Raw genomic sequence first — 22,469 nt, 5'->3', positions numbered from 1 at the left:
ATCTTGGCCCTTCATTGGTCTCCTCCAATCTATAAGTTGGATGATCATTTCTTCACAAAAAGATCCACTTCTGATAGCATCCTCATGCTGTCCATTTCTCTTCTATCTTCCTCCTATCATATCCTCAGAATCTCTCAATCATCTAATCCAATTCATCTCATCTATCCTCATAATTCAAATTCAATCCAAACCTATCATTTTGAGCACTTAGAGAGCATTCCACACACCCATCAAGGACCAATCCACTCAAGTGAGGAAGGGGCACATTCTTCACTTCATTGAAGATCTAATCCAAAGGAGAAGGTAGAATTAGAAAGGTATATGTAGTTTGTTTAATGGTTTATACTTTCTTTGAATTCTAACCATCTAATCTCACCTTGCTACTTTAACCCCTCTTCACACATGTTGAAGATCCAATTCATTTTGAAGATGTTATTAAAGAATAAAAATGGGTGCAAGCAATGGATGAAGAAATAGATGCTATTGAAAGAAAGAAACATGGGTGTTAGTTAGTCTTCCACAGGGAAAAGAAGTGATAGGAGTGAAGTGGGTTTACAAAACAAAATTGAATGCAAATGGTGATGTGAAAAATCATAAAGCAAAACTTGTAGCAAAAGGTTATTCACAACAACCCGGGGTAGACTACAATGAGACATTTGACCTGGTAGCCCATTTAGACATTGTGAGGACAATACTAGCCAAGTAAACACTCAAAATAAATGGATAATGTATCAAGTGGATGTGAAATCAATATTATTAAATCGTTTCTTAGAAGAATAGGTCTATGTGGAGCAACCACCTAGGTATGAAATGTTGGTTCATGAAAACAAGGTTTACAAGTTCAAGAAGGCACTCTATGGACTTAAACAAGCCCCAAGAGCATGGTATAGCAGAATTGATTCTTATCTTTTACAAAACGGCTTCAATAGGTGCAACAGTGAGCCTACATTGTATATCAACATGAATGAGCAAGGTGAGATCATAATTGTTTGTTTATATGTTGATGACTTGATATTCACATGTGATTTGTCAATTGACAAGCTCAAATCAGCAATGATAAAGGAATTTGAGATGACTGATTTGGGTTTAATAAGATACTTTCTTGGCATTCAAGTAAGTAAAAATGATAAAGGTATATTCATCTCACAATCAAAGTATGCACATGATATTTTGAAGAGGTTCAATATGATAAATTGCAAAGCAACTCCAACACCTATTGTGATAGGTTTGAAATTGAGTAAAGATGACAAAGGAGCAAATGTAAATCCAACTTTGTATAAAAAACTTATTGGTAGTTTATGTATTTAACAACCACAAGGCCGGATATAATGTTTGCAGTTAGTCTTATTTCAAGGTTCACCTAGTCTCCAAAAGTTTCTCATTAGCAAGCTAGAAAAAGAATTTTAAAATATGTCAATGGAACAAGGAATTATGGAATTCTCTACTCATGGAAAAATGATTTCAAGTTGATAGGATACACTAGTAGTGATTGTGCAGGGAGTATAAATGATAGGAAGAGCACTTCACGCTATGTTTTTCATTTTGGATCAGGCGTGGTATCTCGGGCATCAAAGAAACAACAAATAGTTACTCTTTCATTAGCTGAAGCGAAGTATGTAGTAGCTTGTCAAGTGGTTTGGATGAGAAGAATGTTGAAATAATTGAAGCATGAACAAGAAGAACCAACAAAGATCTATTGTGACAACAACTCAACCAAAGCATTGTCAAAGAATGCAGGTTTTCACAAAAGAAGCAAACATATAGACACAAGCTATCATTTCTTTAGGGAGTTGATCACCAAGACACTGGGAAAAGAAAGCTTTATGCATCAAAGATATAACTTGGGTATTGTAGATAGTAGTTGTGATTAAGGGGCGGTGTTGGAGTCTAATCACATCTACCGCATTTAATTTGCTTCATAGTTCATTCTCACTTCCCACTCCCACCATCTATTCTTCAATCGTCCTTACATATGACATTTCACTTGCATATAATAATTTCTATTTAATTATTATTTTCTAATGACAATCTTGATTACATCGAATATATATTTTCACTTATATTTAACTATAGACATGTCCCATAATACTTTGTTGACCACTTATTATAATATTATTTACAAATAAATTTTTATTTGTATAAATTAAACTAATCACAATAATAATTAAGAAATATATAATGTCCATTACATAACACTTAATATAAATTAAATCCCACCTAATTAAAAATGTAATTAAACTAAAAAAGAGTCTTGACAGTTCTTTAACAAATATAGTTGTTTTACAAATAAATATTTCAGTTTGCATCATTCTATAAGATGCACCTAAAAGAGAATGCATTTCTGTAATGAAGAGCGAGCTTATCTTAGTGACTAGACCTCTGTTATTCGCATGACAAGAGGAAAGGATATATATATAAGTAGTACATCCCTCACAAGATTTTCATTTGCTTTGCACATTCGATGCTGTCACTAAGTATTTCCTCCAGATGATACTTGTACGAATAGCCCACATCACTCAATTTCTTGGAAGAAATTGGTACTAGTACTTTCTTCCACTCATCTTCTTCCTCTTTATTCCTTTTTCACAAAACAAAGAACATCAGTTGCCTATTAAACAATTCCCTCGACTGCGAAAGAAATATAGTGTGTCGATCATCAAACTACTTACCCAAAAGCCAGGGGGATTTCTGGATATCGTTTGCGAAAGAAGTTGAGCATGTCAGCAACGGTCACGGGATCGGAACAGCACACATATCGACCTGCTGCGGATGGATGTTCCATCAAATAAATATGGGCACTGCATACATCTTCCACGTGGACCAATGGCACCGATCCAAACAAATCTTTACTCGAACATGTGACTTCGTAAAGTAGTCTGTTTTCTGAGAAATTTCCGAGTTTCAATTCTCAGGTAATGTATATATGAAGAGAAGAAACCATAATTGCAGATGGATAAACACTCAACGAATGTTTCCGTGTTTTAAGTGAAGTGGGTATATTACCTGTGAGAGAGGCTAATATTGATGAAACGCTTCCGGGAACTGTGGGTGTTAGCCAAGGACCTCCCACCATCCCTACCAACACTGTTACCACTTCAATCTCTTCCTCTGCTCCGAATCGCAGAGCAGCTTGCTCCGCCAAAGTCTTGGATACTGAATACATCTGAACACAAAATCCACTATAAGATGGGCCATTAGTTCTAGCAATTATTATTGAAGAAAAATTTCAACGCTTACTCCATAAACGACGTCTCTGCCTTTGATATAATCAACAGGAGTCCAGCAGGATTCATCAAGAATCTCCTTAAGCTGTCCGTCTTCATTTAGAGGGCAAGCTGCGGCGATGGAAGATGTATGGATTACTCGCTTCACAGTTTTTGCTTTCTTGCAAGATCTTAGAATGTTCATCGTTCCATCAACCGTAGGCTGAACAATATCGCCCTGTTTCCAGTACTCCACTCGCTGTCTCAATCTCATCCTTAAAACATGGACAATAGACGAGAATCTAGAAGAGTGGATGAATGGATTACCTGGAAATCCGTAGAAGTAGCCATGTTGATGACGAAATCACAGCCTTCAACAGCTGAATCAAAGCTGCCATGTTGCAAGAGATCTGCTTTGAACAGATGGAGCCTTTCTTTGGCTCCCGGAAGGGATAGCAGATGACTATTTTTAGCTGGGTTTTCTACAGGAGATAAAAAAAACTGAACACTTATATAGATTATGAATGAAGAAGAGATGTGAGATGAAGAAAAATGGGAGTTAGCATACAGTTACCAGGATCTCTTAGTGTAGCGTGAACTCCATAACCCTTTTGCAGCAGATTTTTGACAAGGCGGGATCCGATGAATCCTGCCGCTCCAGTTACACACACTGTTTCCCTCTTACCCTCTCCTTTATCCATCTCCTCTCCCTTGGTATAGCAGGACTGGTTATTTGCAATTTCGCGATGGATAGACTTTGGCTGGCGGTTGTGTTAAATAGCTTACATCTGTACATAACATGCTGTCCGTTTGAAAGCAGCATATGAAGTTTGTGTAAAAGATGCAACCACGCGTTACATGATGAACCGGATCTAAAATAAAGAAAAGGAAAGAACACAAGGTATGTCGTTATTCTCTTGCAATGTTTCTCTACTCTGACTCAGCATTTCAGTATGTTTGACAATTTTGTAGGGCGGAGGGACCCATTACCAATTAAAGTCGGCAGACGAAGCGGCTTCGGCATATGCTACAGAGATGACAGCTAAAGAATGCAAATTGATCAAATCAAATTGATCAAAAATCAAATTAAATATCATGTTAGACTTGAGATGTATCCTACTAAAATCTATTGACAAAAAATGGTATCCTAAAAATCCAATCAAGACCTTTTGTTTCCCAATTTTATCAAGGAACACAAGATTCTTCATTTTAGATTCCATAAATATGAAAAGTTAGGAGGAATGGACAGATGAGTTTGGCAGTCCTATAATTCAACGTTTGCCCTACTTTATCATTATTGTACTGACAAGTGAGACCTACTTCACTTTTTTTTTTGGGGAAAAGTAGTACCTTTTTAACCCTTTCGCTCGCCACTAAATCCTCTTCGCAATCAAATCCCTGCAACAAGACGTCTACGGCCAAAAATTTTAGCATTTTTCTCTTGGAAGGTTTTGTAGTTTCACTTAACAAATGATTAAATGAAAAACAGACATTGAACAAAACATCTATTGTCGGTGATGTTCATGTGGCTCCACATAATTTTATTATGATTAATTAATATAAATATTATTATTAATTTGATTGTCTAATTTTTCAAAGAATAATTCTTATGATTATTGGATAGATGTGCAATGAGAAAACTATTAATTCTTTTAAAAAATATTTTATAGATATTTTGAAAGTATTATGTGTGTGTGCGCAAGTGAACTAACCAATGTGTAGTATAAATAGAACAATTATATAAGTAGCTTTACAAATTTATAAAGAATAAAAAAGTAATCTAAAATGAGTTTCAACGAGAGTTTAAAATAGAGAGAAAACAAAATATTTAAAGTTGTGTAGAATGAAAGGATTTAAAGTTGTGTAGAATGAAAGGTATTTTTTATTTTTTTATCAATGTCTGACATATAAGAACAATAATATGATTTTCCCAATATCGCATATAGTATTAGTTTTGATATTGCCAATAGAAGAAATTTATGAATATAGGTAATAAGAGTAGATAACAAATAGAAAACTAATGGAGTCATTTGGAATAGCACAAAAAAAATTATTACAAAAAATTAATTTTAAAAATATAAATTGAGAGAAGAATAATGCTACAATTAATGTAATTAACAAGGAAGGGAAGACCAACATTGAAATGCAACATTAGACAAGCTACACATGCATATCATGTTGTGTTGACTTTTATTTAGAGATTTTAGATATATACATTTTTATCATTTCATATTAGATGTTTGGTTTTGTAAAGTGATGTGGTGTTGTTATGACCTATCTTTTGTTTTGTTATAAGCTAATCAATTTTAATATTGATTAGTATATCTAATGGAATATTTTATTTTACAAATTTTTATATTTAATTGTGCATCATTAGCAATAGGTTTTTCCCCATAAAGGTGAGAGATCACTTATAGAAAAATATGTTAATAATAAAAATATAGTAAATTACATATAATTATAGTCACAAAAGAGCCAAGTCCTCAAGATTGATATAAAATATTTAGAATCATAAAATTGAAGGGGATAAACATAACATAAAATTGAAAGTATAAATTTCAAAGAGCCAAAACAGTAGAAGTTGAAACATTAACAAGTTTTCAAGGATAATTTGGTTCTAAAATAGATGTGGAGGAAGGAGAAACAATAAGGGGCCATGCATGAGCATGTTCTCAACATTGAGAAGACCTTTGAGATCCTAGTTCATAAATTCTCCCTCAAGTGAGCATTATGTTTGTGTAGGGAACGCATGCAGATAATCATGCAATTATTGGTTAGAATAGTTTACAGTAGAACATTATGAAAACATGACACTAACTCGCTAAATTTTAAATTTTCATGTCAAGATAAACACTTCAATGGAGCATCATCGATTTTTTTGTTGTAAAAAACAATAAATTGATTGTAAATGGCTAGTGGGAGAAGATAATCTTGAATGTACTCAATCCAAGAATTCTAAATACCAAACTAAGTCCATGCATTTTGGTAGGAAACATGAGACTACATCATATTAGTAGAGTACCCTAGTGTGCCCCTTAAGAAAATATTCACTTGATGGCCCATTCAATATGGGGGTAGTCCATAAAAAAGCATGTGTGCAAGTAGGGAAAACTCAATTGGTCTGATAATTGGTGGTTCTTATTTTTATAGTGGCAAGAATATTTTTTATTCTTTGTCTTCTTATACATTCTAGTAAAATGTAGAGATGAGAAAATGAAGTATGAATAGTGTTCAAAGAAATGAGAGACCATAAATATAAAAGAAAAAATTGTAACAAAAATGATACAACCTTCTAGAGTGATATTAATTTTTACGTTTAATTTATATTTCTCTATAAATAAAAATATATAATATTGTTCGAAGAAATTATAATTTTTCAAATACTAATATTAGTTATCTTTGAAGTCATTTGTTGTAAATTATTTTAAAGAGTGAGTTTGGCATCCACTTTATATTTCTCTAATAATTAATATGATTGATTATGTAAGTAAATACATTAAGAACTCATCTTAATCAAATTATAGATAGCTTAAATGTGTGTGTGTGTGTGTGTGTGTGTGTGTGTGTGTGTGTGTGTGAGAGAGAGAGAGAGAGAGAGAGAGAGAGAGAGAGAGAGAGAGAGAGAGAGAGAGAGATCTCATTGTATTATAAGAACACTATCTACTTGATCATTATATTGTGGTTCATAGTAATTTTAAAAATATAGATCTAAAATCTATTTTACAATCAACATCATATAACTTACACTTTTTCAATAGATACAAGAGGTTGACAAGAAAATAAATGTCAACCGCTTGACCATCATCAAGGTATTACCATTTGTAACCTATGTTGGGTACCAATATTATTTTGTAGCCATTAAAACCAAAAAAAAAGTAAGAGTATAATATTTCTTTCTAAGTCCTCAAAGTGAAATAATTTAATGGTTTACATTAGTCTTAGCAAATTCCCATGCCTAGAGAACTGCTAGGAAATCACACCATATTATAATGGAATCACTTGGTAAGAGTATAGTTCTTTCCAATATTTACGAGATAAATAGAAAAAAATTTCAAAATTTGAGGATAGTTCATCATCTACAAAGATATGTGGAAGTGGATAAGAAAAATTACCCAATGTGTAGATTTACTTTTCAAAGTGATTTTCTAAAATACAAATAGAATTTATAGGACTATTTAGAGAGATGGAAGATGAAGTGATAAGAATATTTCTTCTTTGATACAACTAATATTTTGTAAGCGAAAAGTATCATAGACACATTTTTGTCAACTAAATAATGAGCAAGGTCCCAATAAAATGTTAAATGGTTCATACATGCTAAAGTACATAATACTAGAAAGTAAAAGTGTTTTAAAAAAAAATTAAGAAGCAACAACTAATTTGATTACTTCTCCATTAGATTTCATTAATTAAGACAAGAATAATGTTGTGAAAATTTTCAATATATTAATTTATTATAACTTTATTTATCCTTATCATTTGATTATTCATTCTAAATTAAAGAGAAAAGTGAAGAGAATTGGAATACTTTAGATAGGGATCAGTTATCTTTGGATTGGGATCAGTTATCTTTGGATTGGAAGAACTGAAGAAAGGCGTTGAAGAAAGCTTGGTTGGAACACTTATAAGACTAGCTTTCCTAAACACCCACAAACTCCTGTTGTCATTGAACTAGATTATGCCATTCTCATCTTAATATACCTCAATAGGAGGAAAATCAGAGGCCTTTATCAAACCCTTCTCCATTTGCTGGCAAACCACCCTCAAAGATGATGGTTTAGGTATGGCATTCAATATTTCCTCTAGGCTAAAGTCGTTGCTAAAGTTGGGATTTTCATTTATCAGTCTTTCTTGTTTATCCAGGTTGCTAATTTATTTATTGTACTCTGCTTTGTGTCAAAATGTTATTGGTATCGTATTCTGCTTTGTGTCCATCTTGAAAAGAGGAAAGATACATGGTGTACCTAGATATCTCTCGTGCGGTAAGTAGTATTTGTACTATGAAAAAAAATTGGTATAATTGCTACTCTTAGGTGTTTTAGAAATATCTCTGTCGACATCTGTTTACATTGTACTCTGCTTCCAGTAACTTCTTTTTTAAAATACCGTGTGCTTGAAGACATCGGTGCATTCATTCTTGGGACTACGATGATGTTTCTAATCTTGTGAATTTACCAAAAACAAAATTCGTTGTAGAACATTCATGAAGAAATCAGCGGACGCCTTCACTTATAGGTTATCATAACTTTGGGTGACTCGTGTACGATGATATTGAATAAGGGAGGTTAAAAATTATTAACGATATAGGGGAAAGGACCCAGTAGTCGTGCACCCTAACTTCGTGCTTTTCAAAAGTCGACATAACAATGTCGAAAACGTCTAAATTTTTTATAGCACCTTCTATGACGAGTTAACTACTTATAACTAAGGTTTCGGGTCGTCATCATCATTTTTGATATGTTTTTTAAACGCATTTATAAAAAGTGTTCAAAATGACCATTTTTGAACCCCCTACCAATCATAGTGAATTAGCACACCCAGTCTTTAGTTACCTTTAGCCTAATAGTTGAACATATTGTCACCTAAAAAATTCACCCCCTAACACATATGAAAACAATTAACATTATATAATTGTACATCATGTTATTAATAATTAAATAAAATTAAATCATATCCATTTTTTACTCATCGAATAGGCAAACATTTTCTATTAAATAAGTGAATGAATAAAAACTAAAACCTAAATAAAACTAAATCATATCCATTTTTTACTCATCGAATAGGCAAACATTTTCAACCCTAATCTTTTCTATCCTCCACAGCCTTCCCCAAACGCTGCATCTTCTGCCGCCACAGGAGCTACCATGAACAGAGACGTGGCAACCAGAACGACCACGCCAGGGCATCCATAGACGTGGCAACCAGAGCGACCAGGGCACGGCATTCAGAGACGTGGTATGTCATTTTACAACCGTATGTCATTTTGACTGTTTTCTACATGATATCCTTCTCTGCTTTTTAATTTTGACTGTATTTTATGTTTTGCAGCTTTCTCCTCGGCGTTCCACATACAATGTCGACGACATGGCTCGTATGGTGGTATGGATCCCTACAGTTTGCAACTGTGTCTGTTGACACAAGAAATGAAATGGTTTGCAACCCTTTCGAGCAAGTAAGGTCTTTATAGATCTTACGGGGCAACGACCCATGTTTGAATTCGAACATTTGTGCAATCTTTTTCATCTTTACCTGTCATTTTCCTCTGCATAAGGCTATTTACCTGGCAAAAAGCTTTAGCTAGGGTTACAAATTTCATGATGTTTATTTTTGTCTCGTTTTATGCATTCTTCTTGCTATTTACTTGCCAAAAATCTTTGGCTAGGTTTACAAATTTGCTAGGTACTTGCCAAAAATCTTCTTCATTAAGGATACCCAAATTAAAATTGACTTTCCTAATTCATCGTACCCGTAAAATAGCTATACCTAGCTATATAAGAACTGAAAGGGAAAATTTCTATATGAGAAAATATCCAACGAGTGATTCGGGAAAGATTCTGACGAGCCCCTCAGTATTGAGTAATTAAATGTTTTAGCATGGCTGGGGAACATACTGTAGATGAAGTAGAGAGAGTGAATATGGTAGAGACAGCGGCAAACAATTCAGAATCTGTGTGGGAGAAGACACCGTATCATTTAATGGAGGAAATCTTGGAGTATCTTCCATTAGAATCTGTTTTCCGCTTTTGCATTGTGTCCAAAGAGTGGAATTCTCTTTTGTCTTCTGAAAGATTTCATGTTCCTCAGCTGGAGAGATTTGTACTTAGTAAGGGAATGCATGCAGTCAATGTCAGCTTTGCGCGTTCTCTGGGTCAGCTTCCTGCGCACATTGTGGATGATATATTACAGATGTTGTAAGTGGGTTTTCTTCAGACAGAGGGATGCTTGTAGAATTCTCTTAGTTCTGCTGAAATTTTGTGACCCAATTGTTTCGTATATATAAAGGTTAGGGTTTTTTTAATTGAATCAATTTGTTTTTATAAATTATGGGTTGGAAGGGTAGGATTGTGTATGCCCTGCTCAGAGCAAACTGAGTAAGAGGTTGTGAATGGCGGATCTGGGTTATATATTTGGAGTTTTGGAAGACTATCCTGGAATTTAGTAAAATTATGGGTTTTCCCGTTATATTATTTTTTATGGATTTGCATAGGTAAAGCAAATGCCTAATTAGCTCAATTGTGGCAAAATCTGTGCAATGTATTGGATTATTTTTAGGGGGAATAATGAGGCAACTTAATCCTGGTGAATTTAGTGAAATGCTCTGGGTGGATTTGTTTTTGTTTCGCTTATCACTTGAATTGTGGAGTTTGGCTCTTTCTTCCTAGAATAGCTTGTGGGTATGGTATTTGTTAATTTAGAAGATGTTGCATAAGGGTGAGAGGAAATTGTATTTTCTGTCCAGATCCATATTTTGGACAGAGTAATCAATGTGTGACTGTTTTAGGATGGATTGGAAAACGTAGGGGTAATTGGAATTATTACAACAGCTGTCCACTTGTATTTTTCATCGAACTTTAGGTTTTGGAGATATTCATTAATATGGGAACCGATTTGTAATAAATCGGGGATAGCAGGGTAATTGGCTGTGTTATTTTTTGGAGACATTGATTAACATGGTGACTGATTTGTGATTAATTTTTTTATATGGTGAAGCTGGGACAATTACAGCCATTACATTTACAGCTGCCAATTTACTGCCTGCTCACAAATTGTGATGGACAACTGTTTGAAATCAACTAAATTTTTGTCTGAGTAACAACTATAGGACCAGATAAGATTCCATTGTTACAGAATTGTTCCATACAGCGTTAGGGTCTTATGTTTCTCCAACTTGCCATCGTACGTCGTATGGACATCTAGTTTGCTTAAGGTCAAGAACTTCTGTAACCTAGAGTGTTGTTTTTCTGTTGAAGAATCATGGTTGAAGATTCTTTGGCATTGCTGGCAGATTTTGAACCTGGAACGTTTTGGTGATTTAATGGCTGGGGTCTGACCTTACAGCTCCACCAAATTGCAATGGACAACGTGCCCTAGAATGTTTATTAACAAAAGAGAGAGTAAAACAGAAATATTATCTCCAGAGACCAACAGCGAGTTGTGTTGAGAGGGGCACAGAGTAGTACAATCTGATTAGAATTCCAGATAAAACAGAGGTAACATACATAGAGATGATGGCAGTTGGAATTGTTTGTGATGAAAAATCAAAAAACAAATACTCGAAATAAAGAAAAATTTAGAAATTAAATGGACTGCAAATTAGTGGATAAATTTTGGAATCCTAGTATTGATAAAAAAATAACATTACACTATATAGCGGTCATCAATTGAGGTGCATAAATCACAATGCACCACTAGGCATGATATCAAGTTACTTGTTTACCACAAAAGATCATCATGAGAGATATCAGACTAGAATTTTCTTTTCCCTGAACTGTCAGGCAATGAATTCAAGTAGACGCATTGTATGTGCTAGGCTTCCATGTTGCTTTCTCACAAACAATTTTTTTCCATATTGCCTTCAAATGACAGACCCCAGACAGATCCACCTCTCTAGGATTCTGTGAGTTGCAAAAGTCTTTTAGTCAAGGCTCTGTATTCCTTAAGGGATGCATAACCTTTCTAGATAAAATTAATAAATCCAATCTACATACGAATTGGGGTAATGCATAACCTTTCTAGATAAAATTAATAAATCCAATCTACATACGAATTGGGGTAAAACTCAAGATAGGAACAGGCTTGCAAATTTTATTAAAGGAAAGAGAACATATCTTTCATAAAACAGAAGCTATTTTGTATCTTTTTTGCATTTTCCATGTGGTGCTTTTGCTAAGCTTTCGGTAGCAAAAATTGTGTAGCGATGAGTAAGAGATATACATGGTGGACAATTTTGGTGATGCTTCAAACTTTCTAACATAGAGTTGTAGACAGATTATATTCTGACGGCAGGGATGACAAGTAAAAAATATAGGAAATTTCAATTATTAATTTATTATAAATAAGGCATACATCATATACATGAACCTCACTTAATAACATTAGAGTTGAATTGAGAATTTACATGAGATTCAGAAAAATCAACAAATTTCATTGCACTCGTTTGTCAATGTGCACATATATTAATTTGTATATTTACTAGTTTCTATAACTTCCTGATCTACCCTGATAGCCAAGTTATAAAAGAATTTACATTTTATATTACAAAGGTCAAGAATGAAATTCAACACACAATAACAGCTGTATACATGCTTTTAGTTGTTTACAGATGGCTTATTAACAGTCTACAATTGTTGATCTTGAGTCCGTACAGACAATGTAGTAACTGTAATGTAGAAAACAACCATATGGTTGTCTTAACAGCATGCAAACAACAGTAAATAAGAAAAAGGAAAGTCATACCCCTCTACTACAGGGGTTTGGAATGATCATAACTTTTCACTATTCGCTGCTCTAGCATAGATCAACTAACTTGTGCTTAACATAATCGTTGAAAAATTCATATGATACACCATACAAGGCAGTAACTATCATCACTGCCATCACTCTGGTAAGAACCAGTACCGTAGAAAATAAACTTTTTTAAGCAATAACAAAAGAAAATCCCTTTACCACAGGCTACATTAATATGACATTTTCCCTCCTTTTTTAAAATCTTATTTGATTTGTTTGATCTGTGGCTATTTTTTGATCTTGCTTGATCTATGGCCATTTTATGATCTTGCTTGATCCGTGGGTATGGATTTCTGCATTTCTATTGGATGAGTACATGAGGTGGATTTATGGGAGGTAAATTTAAATTTTTTTTTGCATTAATTGTTTGTTTTCAATCGAATGGAGAGCCTCACAATTGCTCTATTTAATGTTTCAGGTCCCAGATTTGGTGGTTGCAAACTAGAATCTGAACATTTATATTCAGAAGCTGGCTATTAGAGGATGAAAAGTTGAACAATTGTGAATGAGTGATGGGATTGTTTTGCCTCACAAGTTGGTCAACCATATATCAGTGATTTGACACTTTATCATGTAAAATTGTACAAATTGTAATACAATATTTTATATTTGTTTTATAAAATTGTACAAATATTAATATAATCATTTTACAATTGTATTTTATATCACATCAAAAGTGTGCTGAGTTGTAGGAATGTTGTTTTAATTTATTTAATGTGAAACATGTATTGAATGTTTTTTGTTTAATAGTTGCATGGAATTTAGTAAATCAATGATACATGCCATAATAATTCAAACTGATTTGATGTATTGCAATTATTGATATATAAAGACACAAAAAATGATATTTTTTTTTTCAAAGAATAGTTTTTATTTGTACAATTATTGGAACAAAAGGTATCAACAACCCTCACAATAATTGGTACATGCTCAACTACTGGGTCCTTTCCCCTAGCAAGAAGGGTCATCATTTTAGCCGATGACAATAAATTACACAATTTTATCTGTATAGACTAACTGTTTCAATATGTGAAAAAAATCCAAAGATAACTAATCTCTATTCACAATATTCCAACCTTGCATACAATATCATTTCAATATCAAAATTAACATGTGGGTTAGTGACAAGAAAAATTTGGTTAGTCTTGTGTTTAAAGGACCTAATTTAGAGTTTATTCATGTTTTGAATAATTTATTAAAATTAGTCAAATCATTTAAGTATGCTAGTCATTGAAATAAATCTATAATAGTTAACCATAGTTATTAAATCCGTAAGTCTTTTGATTTTTCCAATCCTTTCATGATTTTGAGTCTTAGGAATATCAATTAGACCACCCTTCTAAGATAGTAGAGCTCAAATTGTTGGAGAGAAGAGCCCTATCTCATTATCTAACATGTCATTCTTTGTTTCCAATCATAAAATTATATTCTTAGAACCTTGATAATAAACCTTGGAAACTTTAAGTAAAATTCATCAATGAGCTTCTTAAGTAAATTTGTTCATTGACAAAAAAAAGAATCAAAATACAAGTTGTAGTATTGAGGTAAATAAAGTAGTGAGTGGAACAAGGAATAGGTGATAGCTTTTGATTGCCACCATGTCTCAAAACTAATAAGGGTATGCTATGTTAACATGCTAGTTAAAGCTCACTCTATCAATTTTCACCTAGCCACTATTAAATAAATATAGTGATTTGAATCCTCGACCATAATGTTTAAAGCCAAATGCCTTGCTAATTATCTTGAATGCATTTTTTATTTGATAAGATAATAGAATATAAGTCAAATAATTGTATTAAATGGATGGTTACTTTCATTATTAGATTAAATGGATGATTGTATTATTTTCTAATGACAATCTGATTACATTAAATGTACATTTTCACTTATACTTGAATATAGACACATTCCATAATACTTTTTTTTGACAACTTGTTATAATATTATTGAAAAATATATATATTTGAATAAATTAAACTAATCACAATAATAATTAAAAAATAAATACTAGCCATCCCATTACACTTACTATAAATTAAATCCCACCTAATTAAAATTATAATTCAACTAAAAAAATCTTTGACAGTTCTTTAAAGATTATAATTATTTTACAAATAAATATTTCAGTTTGCATCATTCTATAAGATGCACCTTAAGGAGATTGCATTTCTGTAATGAAGAGCGAGCTTATCTTAGTTACTACACCTCTGTTATTCGCATGATAAGAGGAAAGGATATATATATAAGTAGTACATCCCTCACAAGATTTTCGTTTGCTTTGCACATTCGATGCTATCATTAAGTATTTCCTCCAGATGATACTTGTACGAATATCCCACATCACTCAGTTTCTTGGAAGAGATTGGTACAACCACTTTCTTCCACTCATCTTCTTCCTCTTTATTCCTTTTTCACATAACAAAGAAAATCAGTTACCTATTAAACAATTCCCCCAACTGCGAAAGAAATATAGTGTGCGGATCATCAAACTACTTACCCAAAAGCTAGGGGGATTTCTGGATATCGTTTGCGAAAGGAGTTCAGCATGTCAGCAACGGTAACGGGATCGGAACAGCACACATATCGACCTGCTGCGGATGGGTGCTCCATCAAATAAATATGTGCACTGCATACATCTTCCACGTGGATTAATGGTACCGATCCTAAGAAATCTTTACTCGAAAATGTGACTTCGTAAAGTAGTCTGTTTCCTGAGAAATTTCCAGGTTTCAATTCTCAGGTCATGTATATATGAAGAGAAGAAACCATAATTGCAGATTGATAAACACCCAACGAATGTTTCTGTGTTTTAAATGAAGTGGGTATATTACCTGTGAGAGAGGCTAATATTGATGAAACGCTTCCGGGAACTGTGGGTGTTAGCCAAGGACCTCCCACCATCCCTACCAATACTGTTACCACTTCAATCTCTTCCTCTGCTCCGAATCGCAGAGCTGCTTGCTCCGCCAAAGTCTTGGATACTGAATACATCTGAACACAAAATCCACTATAAGATGGGCCATTAATTCTAGCAATTATTATTGAAGAAAAACTTCAACGCTTACTCCATAAATGACGTCTCTGCCTTTGATATAATCAACAGGAGTCCAGCAGGATTCATCAAGAATCTCCTTAAGTTGTCCGTCTTCATTTAGAGGGCAAGCTGCGGTGATGGAAGATGTATGGATTACTCGCTTCACAGTTTTTGCTTTCTTGCAAGATCTTAGAATGTCTACCGTTCCATCAACCGTAGGCTGGACAATATCGCCCTGATATATACCACTCCACTCGTTGTCTCAATCGCATCCTTAAAACAGGGACAATATACGACGATCTAGAAGGGTGGTTGAATGGATTACCTGGAAATCCGTAGAAGTAGCCATGTTGATGACGAAATCACAGCCTTCAACCGCTGAATCAAAGCTGCCAAATTGCAAGAGATCTGCTTTGAACAGTTGGAGCCTTTCTTTGGCTTCCGGAAGGGATAGCAGATGACTATTTTTAGCTGGGTTTTCTACAGGAGAAAAAAAAAATTAATCTGTTAATATAGATTATGAATGAAGAAGAGATGTGAGATGAAAAAAAATGGGAGTTAGCATACAGTTACCAGGATCTCTCAAGGTAGCATGAACTATATAACCCCTTTGCAAGAGATTTTTGACGAGGCAGGATCCGATGAATCCTGCCGCTCCTGTTACACACACTGTTTCCCTCTTACCCTCTTCTTTGTCCATCTCCTCTCCGTTTGTATAACAGAACTTGTTATTTACAATTTCGCGATGGATAGACTTAGGCTGGCAGTTGTGTTAAATAGCTTACATCTGTACATAACCTGCTACCCGTGTAAAAGCAGCATATGAAGTGTGCGTACATGGTGAACTGGATCCAAAATAAAGAAAAGGAAAGATCACAAGGTATGTCGTCATTACCTTGGAATGTTTCTCTACTCTGAGTAAGCATTTCAGTATGTTTGACAATATTGTAAGGCGTGTGGACCCATTACCCACTATCTTCGTCTGAATAAAGTGGGCAGACGGCACAGCTTTGGCCCAACCTACGGAGATGAGAGTTAAAGCATGCAAGTCTAAGAGATTTAAATCAACGCAAAGCAAGTTGATGAAAAATCAAATTAAAATCTCATGTTTTAGAGTTGAGATGTTTGTCTTCTTATTTATTCTTTTCTATTAGACGATTCATTTGGAATGAGTATTCAGTTAAGACAGTATTTTTTATTTTAATTTCATATCTATTTTTGAAGTATAAGAAATCTATTTTAGCATATTCCTACATGTTTTACATCTGTTGATTCCCATATATTATGATCTTCGTTATCATCACTTGCAAAGCTTTACATATTGTTCATATTGTTGGAAGTTGAAGTCCAACGGACTCTTTCCTTGTTTGCCGTCAAAACTCTTGGCTATTCATATTCTCTTTGCAAGTTCTTTAAGAGCTGATTGTAATTCATTTGTGAAGGTTAATTGCTGGAGCTGATTGCAACTGTGTATATGTAAACCAGATTGGTGATTAATAGATTGATTCCCCTGCTTCAAGTGTGGATAAATCTGTGTATCTCATTGTTTGTATTGTGTATTATGTATTGTTAATTCTATTTATCTGCTATTTTCAATTCGATTTTTCATCCTAACACATATAGCCGGTAGTGTAAGTCGCTTTAGGTAGTCACTGTGATTGCCGTGTAATTAATCTTTCAGTATTAGTTTAGAGCTAGTTATTGAAGCCGTCGTTCTGAGGTAAAGGGAAACAGTGTAGTAAGCGTCCTTCTTGGCTTTATATCCACCGCAATTCCTAATCAAGGAACAGAAGATTCTTCTTTTTTTAGGAGCTTTAGCTTATAGATTCCATATATGTAAAGTTAGGAGGAACAGACATATGAGTCTGCCAGTCCTACAATTCAACGTTTGCCCTACTTTTATCATTATTGCACTGACAAGTGAGACCTACTCCATTATTTTATTTCGAAAAACTAGTACCATTTTTCACTTTTCTCTCGCCACTAAATCCTTTTCACAATCAACTCCCTGCAATAAGCACGTCTACGGCCAAAATTTTTATCATTTTTCTCTTGGGAAGTATTTTTAAGTTTCACTAAACAAATGATTGAATGAAAAACAGACATTGAACAAGACATCTATTGTCGGTGATGTTCAGGTGGCTCCACATAATTTTATTGTGATTAATTGATAAATATTATTGTTAATTTAATTGTCTAATTAATCAAAGAATAATTCATATAAATGTTGTGTAGATGTGCAGTTAGAAAACTATTAATTTTTTTTAAAATACTTTATAGATATTTTGAAAGTATTTTTATTATATATATTAAAAACCTTGATTATATAAGTAAATTAATTAATGTGTAGTAGAAATAGAATAATTATATAAGTAGTTTTACAAATTCATAAGGAATAAAAGAATAATCTAAAATGAGTTTCAACGACAAAGTTTAAAATAGAGAGAAAACAAAATATTTAATGTTGTGTGGAATGAAATGTATATTTTCTTTTATTAATGTTTCTAACATACGAGAGAAATAATATGATTTTTATAATATTGCATATAATAGATTGTCAATGTAAGAATTGTATGAATATAGGTAATAAGAGTAGATAACAAATAGCAAATTGATGGTGTCATTTTGAAATAGCATCAAACAAAACTATTATAAAAATTGAATTTTAAAAAATATAAATTTAGAGAAGAATAATGCTACAAATAATATAATTAGCAAAAGGGAAGACCAACATTGAAGTACAATATTTGACAAACTACACATGCATATCATGGTGTGCTGGCTTTGTTTTTTAAGTTCTAAGATATATATTTTGATAATTGCATATTAAGTGTTTGGTTTTGTAGAGTGATGTGATGTTTTTATGACCTATCTTTTGTTCTTTTATAGGCTAATCAACTTTGATATTGATTAGTATTTCTATTGGATTGTTTCACTTTACAGAATTTAATATTTGATTGTACATCATTAGCAGTAGTTTTTTTAATAAAATGTGAGAGAACACATATTGAAAAATATATTAATAATAAAAAGTATGGTAAATTACATATAATCATATTTATGAGACAACAAAGTCCTCAAGAAGGATATAAAATATTTAGAGTTATAAGTCAAGGGGATAAAGCTAACATAAAACTGAACTTGTACAAATAGATGTGGAGGAAGAATAAACAACAAGGGGCTAGGGAGGAGCACGTTGTGAGGATTTTGAAGACCTCAAAGATCCTAGTTGACGAATTATCCCTTAAGTGGGCATTATGTGAGTGTAGAGAATGCATGAAGATGATTGAGAAATCATTGGTTAGACTGGTTTATAGAATATTATAGAAAAAAAGACATCGTCTCACATTCTTTTAAATTTTCATTGGGACATAAACCCTTCAATGGAGCATCAATCACTTTTTTGTCATACATAGCTTGATTGTAAATGGCCAACAAGAGAAGATAATCTTGAATGTACCCATATGCTAATGTATCCAAGAAGTCTAAATACTACACCAAGTCCGTGCAGTTTTGTAGGAAATGTGAGTCTACATCAGAGTAGTAGAGCATCCTAGCATGTGTTAGTGAGCGTCACTACCTAACTAATTAGTTGTTAATGTACTTTCTAGATTGACCTACTTACATTACTTAAATCTCCATTTAGGGAATTTCAAATATTTGTCTCACTTCATCTAGTTGAGACATGTGCACTCACTTAGTGAGACACCTAGTACAAACACACTTTCCACTTGCTCACACACTTATTAAATGAGCTCACAAGTGTCCCTTGTTTGGAAGGTTACTTAGTTGTTGTATCCAACTTGTTTACCTCATCTACCTTGCCTATATATGCAAGACTATCGATGAACTTTTCTTACACTCTCATTGTTATGATAGATTTTATTATTTGTGCTAATTTGGTTTCACTTGTAGAAGGTTGTTGTACATTCTGATTTTGGCAAATCTCAACATGGTAGCAGAATTGTGACTGCACATTCCTTGTCACATCTAAGTGATTTTGCAGATAGTTCTATCATAGTGTGTTATGAAGCCAAATCATCATTGCCATTGAATAAAAAATTGGTGAAAAATGGCAACTTTATTTTTTTGTTATTTTTTGCTCGTGGACCATCTATTGAATAAAATTTAATATTATGCGGTATTTTAGACAAAGAAGCACAATTTTTTTATTAGAGGATTAAATGACCCCTACCTATTTCATTGCTCTAGGTATAAATCCATTGTGTAGAAAGTTTTGGTCATTTCAGCCTGTTTGCAAGGTTTTTTGAAGTCGGCCTTGCTAGAAAAAGGTAGCAGCCCTAAGTTAGCAGAGTTGAGACTAAAAATATTTATTGACATTTTGAATGCCTTGGATATCATAGTGGAAAATTCCAATAGTGTGCCCCTTAAAAATATATTCACTTGATATGAATTTTATGACCCATTTGACAGGGGGTAGTCCATTAAAAACATGTGTGCAAGTGAGGTGGACTTAATCGGGCCTAGAATTGGTGGTTCCTATTTTTATTATGGTATGCTGATCTATTTGGTTTGTGTCTTGTCACACACTCTAATATGATATAGAGATTAAGAGGTGAAATATGAATATTGAAGCAATGAGAGACCATAAATATTAAAGAAAAATTTGTAACAAAAGGATATGGTGTAGGAACACTCAGACAGACTAAACACCAACCAAAAATATTGTTGGCCTATTTTCTTCTAATTTTAATTTTTTTTTTTTAAACCTCTATCCATCAACTTCATAGAATTTCATATTTGACTCGCTAATGTGTCATCAGTTCCTAAACATGTCTACCTCTTATATATGTATTAGTTTTCTCAGTTTTCTCCCAATTTTGATAGATGTTAGAGTTACAATTGCCTGATAGAAATCTATGCAAATGTGGAAACATAGACAAAGCCTATGAATTGTTTGATATAATGCCTTAGAGAGAAATTTTGTCACGTTAAGTGCGATGATAGAAGACTTTAAGCAAATGCAGTTAGCTAGTGTAAAGCCAATCTTTCCAACCTTTGGCTACCATTATCGCATCTTGTGTGGAAGTTTTGAAACAGGGCACGACTATTAACTGAAGCATAAAATAAATGCTAATGCATAACTGTGAACCAAAAATAACAATTCTGGAAAAAGAAATTAAAATTTGAAGGCACACTTGCAGGAATATCTTGTATTGAAACCTAATAAAAAATATTACAACGAAAACAAGCTACAAGAAACAATAAACAAGTCATCTCCAAAGCAATGCAAACTTCTCCAACATCATTCCTGTCTGCAAATTTGACCAAAACACACAAAAATCAGCTATAGGCACATGAAATTTCACTCCATTTCCTTTGCATATACTCTTTCTGGCACCAAGGTATCCCCCTTACATTATTTTCTTCATGTCTTTTATGTTCTTCCTTTATCAACATTCTTTACTTGTCTCCATTCTGGCCATTGCATTCTCTCTCCGAAACCCAGCATTGTCTTTTCTTTTTCCTCTCAATATAGGCATGGGAATTTCAAGCAGAAACATTATTTTTAATATTTTCCCCTCCATCTTCACCTTTGTTTTTTTCTCATTAATCACTCAATTGCATTTATTCTACCATTTCTCCATTCCCTTTTGCTTAGGAAATCATTTCATTTATTCGCTACAATACTAAATAAGATTCATGCAAACTTAAAATTTCCACTTAGCTAAACAAAAGATGTTTAATAAAATGATCTTAAATTCCATTGCCACAATTGTCCTTATAGTGAAGGTAATGAGTCAGCATTAAACATAAAGCTCAATCTATTGTCCAATATGTGTAAAACTTAGTGAAATTTTATTTAGTGGTCATGCACAAGAGCACCCTCCATTATAATGATGTATCATTATTATTTTTTTAATATTGTAAGAAACTTCAAATTGGTATATTGCCTTAGGATTATTTAGATTTTTAATTCTTCTCTTCACATGTTAAAAATAGAATATTACACATTATATTTTGTGAAGAGTCACCCTCATCACTATATTTTCAAATGACTAATAAGGGAATCTTAAAATTTTCTTTCTTTGAATAATTGTATTCCTCGAGTAGGAAGAACACCCCTAACCACATGGTACCTTATTCCTACCAATGTTTTGAAAGAATTTACCAAATTCTCTAGAGAATATTTAGCAAATATTGAAGATCATCTTAGAGATGTTGTAGATACTTTTCTACCTCATTTAGTAACTAAATTATGTTTACAAAACATAAAGATTCACTATAATGAAACTATTAGCATGGTCACTAAAAGATACTACATGAGAAGACTAGTTTTGGTCAGCTAATAAATTAGTTTCTCTAGCACTTCCAAGCAATATTAACCTTAATTATCAGGAGTTCTGGTACCATATAGGAGTTGCATACTCCAAGATCACCTACAAATATAAAGATGTCTTCCATAAGAAAATATGCAAGATGATGAGCTTTCTTGAATATTAAGATATGAGATATGATTAAATGATGATCAATGGGGTATGTTAAAAATGTACAAAAGTCTTGCTTATATAGGAAAGGTGAGATGTATTATGACCAACTACCTTGATACAAACATTTAATGCCTAGGTAACTAAAACGTAAATGAAGGTTGCATGACTCCATTATAACTAACTTCTAGAATGACAAATATGACCTAAGTTTCAACATGTGAATATGTTCCCTTACTAAGTATTTACAAGGTACAATACCTTTACCAAATACAA

The 22,469-nt window shown here is 33.1% G+C and overlaps 3 protein-coding genes across 4 annotated transcripts; 1 reads left to right on the top strand and 2 right to left on the bottom strand.

Moving 5' to 3' along the window:
• Positions 1-2,240: 2,240 nt before the first annotated feature.
• Positions 2,241-4,061, bottom strand: LOC131069367 (putative anthocyanidin reductase). The gene is made up of 6 exons (XM_059213486.1): positions 3,778-4,061; positions 3,531-3,685; positions 3,238-3,441; positions 3,004-3,163; positions 2,670-2,883; positions 2,241-2,578 (listed from the first exon to the last, which is right to left on the bottom strand). Exons 1-6 carry the CDS (start codon positions 3,902-3,904, stop codon positions 2,431-2,433), a joined length of 1,008 nt encoding a protein of 335 aa, XP_059069469.1. The 5' UTR covers positions 3,905-4,061; the 3' UTR covers positions 2,241-2,430.
• Positions 4,062-9,626: 5,565 nt separating this feature from the next.
• On the top strand, positions 9,627-13,373 carry LOC131061634 (F-box protein At1g11270-like). 2 transcript variants are annotated; one of them, XR_009359237.1, is made up of 2 exons: positions 9,627-10,205; positions 13,129-13,373. XR_009359237.1 is itself a non-coding variant. In XM_059213484.1 (2 exons), exons 1-2 carry the CDS (start codon positions 9,798-9,800, stop codon positions 13,160-13,162), a joined length of 351 nt encoding a protein of 116 aa, XP_059069467.1. In that variant the 5' UTR covers positions 9,647-9,797; the 3' UTR covers positions 13,163-13,373. The 2 variants fall into 2 exon arrangements, 1 of the variants encoding a protein (XP_059069467.1); XM_059213484.1 differs by having other exon boundaries at positions 9,647-10,114.
• Positions 13,374-14,772: 1,399 nt separating this feature from the next.
• On the bottom strand, positions 14,773-16,552 carry LOC131069368 (putative anthocyanidin reductase). Its single transcript, XM_058004734.2, has 6 exons — positions 16,318-16,552; positions 16,070-16,224; positions 15,776-15,979; positions 15,542-15,701; positions 15,208-15,421; positions 14,773-15,116 (listed from the first exon to the last, which is right to left on the bottom strand). The coding sequence occupies exons 1-6, from the start codon at positions 16,442-16,444 to the stop codon at positions 14,969-14,971; spliced, it is 1,008 nt and encodes a 335-aa protein (XP_057860717.1). The 5' UTR covers positions 16,445-16,552; the 3' UTR covers positions 14,773-14,968.
• Positions 16,553-22,469: the final 5,917 nt, after the last annotated feature.

This window comes from Cryptomeria japonica, chromosome 10 (assembly GCF_030272615.1).
Source record: "Cryptomeria japonica chromosome 10, Sugi_1.0, whole genome shotgun sequence".
Taxonomy (NCBI): Eukaryota; Viridiplantae; Streptophyta; class Pinopsida; order Cupressales; family Cupressaceae; genus Cryptomeria; species Cryptomeria japonica.
Note: the sequence above shows the minus strand (reverse complement) of the source record. Positions and strands in the feature narration are given on the sequence as shown.

Bases quoted from the DNA above. Each gene is read 5' to 3' on its own strand.
- LOC131069368 (XM_058004734.2), bottom strand. From the start codon at position 16,444: ATGGACAAAGAAGAGGGTAAGAGGGAAACAGTGTGTGTAACAGGAGCG. The intron at 15,980-16,069 runs GTAATCCATTCA...GGTATATATCAG, and splicing joins CTACTTCTACGGATTTCCAG to GGCGATATTGTCCAGCCTAC. The intron at 15,117-15,207 runs GTAAGTAGTTTG...TATGTGAAAAAG, and splicing joins GAAATCCCCCTAGCTTTTGG to GAATAAAGAGGAAGAAGATG.
- LOC131061634 (XM_059213484.1), top strand. From the start codon at position 9,798: ATGGCTGGGGAACATACTGTAGATGAAGTAGAGAGAGTGAATATGGTA. The intron at 10,115-13,128 runs GTAAGTGGGTTT...TTAATGTTTCAG, and splicing joins GATGATATATTACAGATGTT to GTCCCAGATTTGGTGGTTGC.
- LOC131069367 (XM_059213486.1), bottom strand. From the start codon at position 3,904: ATGGATAAAGGAGAGGGTAAGAGGGAAACAGTGTGTGTAACTGGAGCG. The intron at 3,686-3,777 runs GTAACTGTATGC...TATCTCCTGTAG, and splicing joins CGCTACACTAAGAGATCCTG to AAAACCCAGCTAAAAATAGT. The intron at 2,579-2,669 runs GTAAGTAGTTTG...TTTGTGAAAAAG, and splicing joins GAAATCCCCCTGGCTTTTGG to GAATAAAGAGGAAGAAGATG.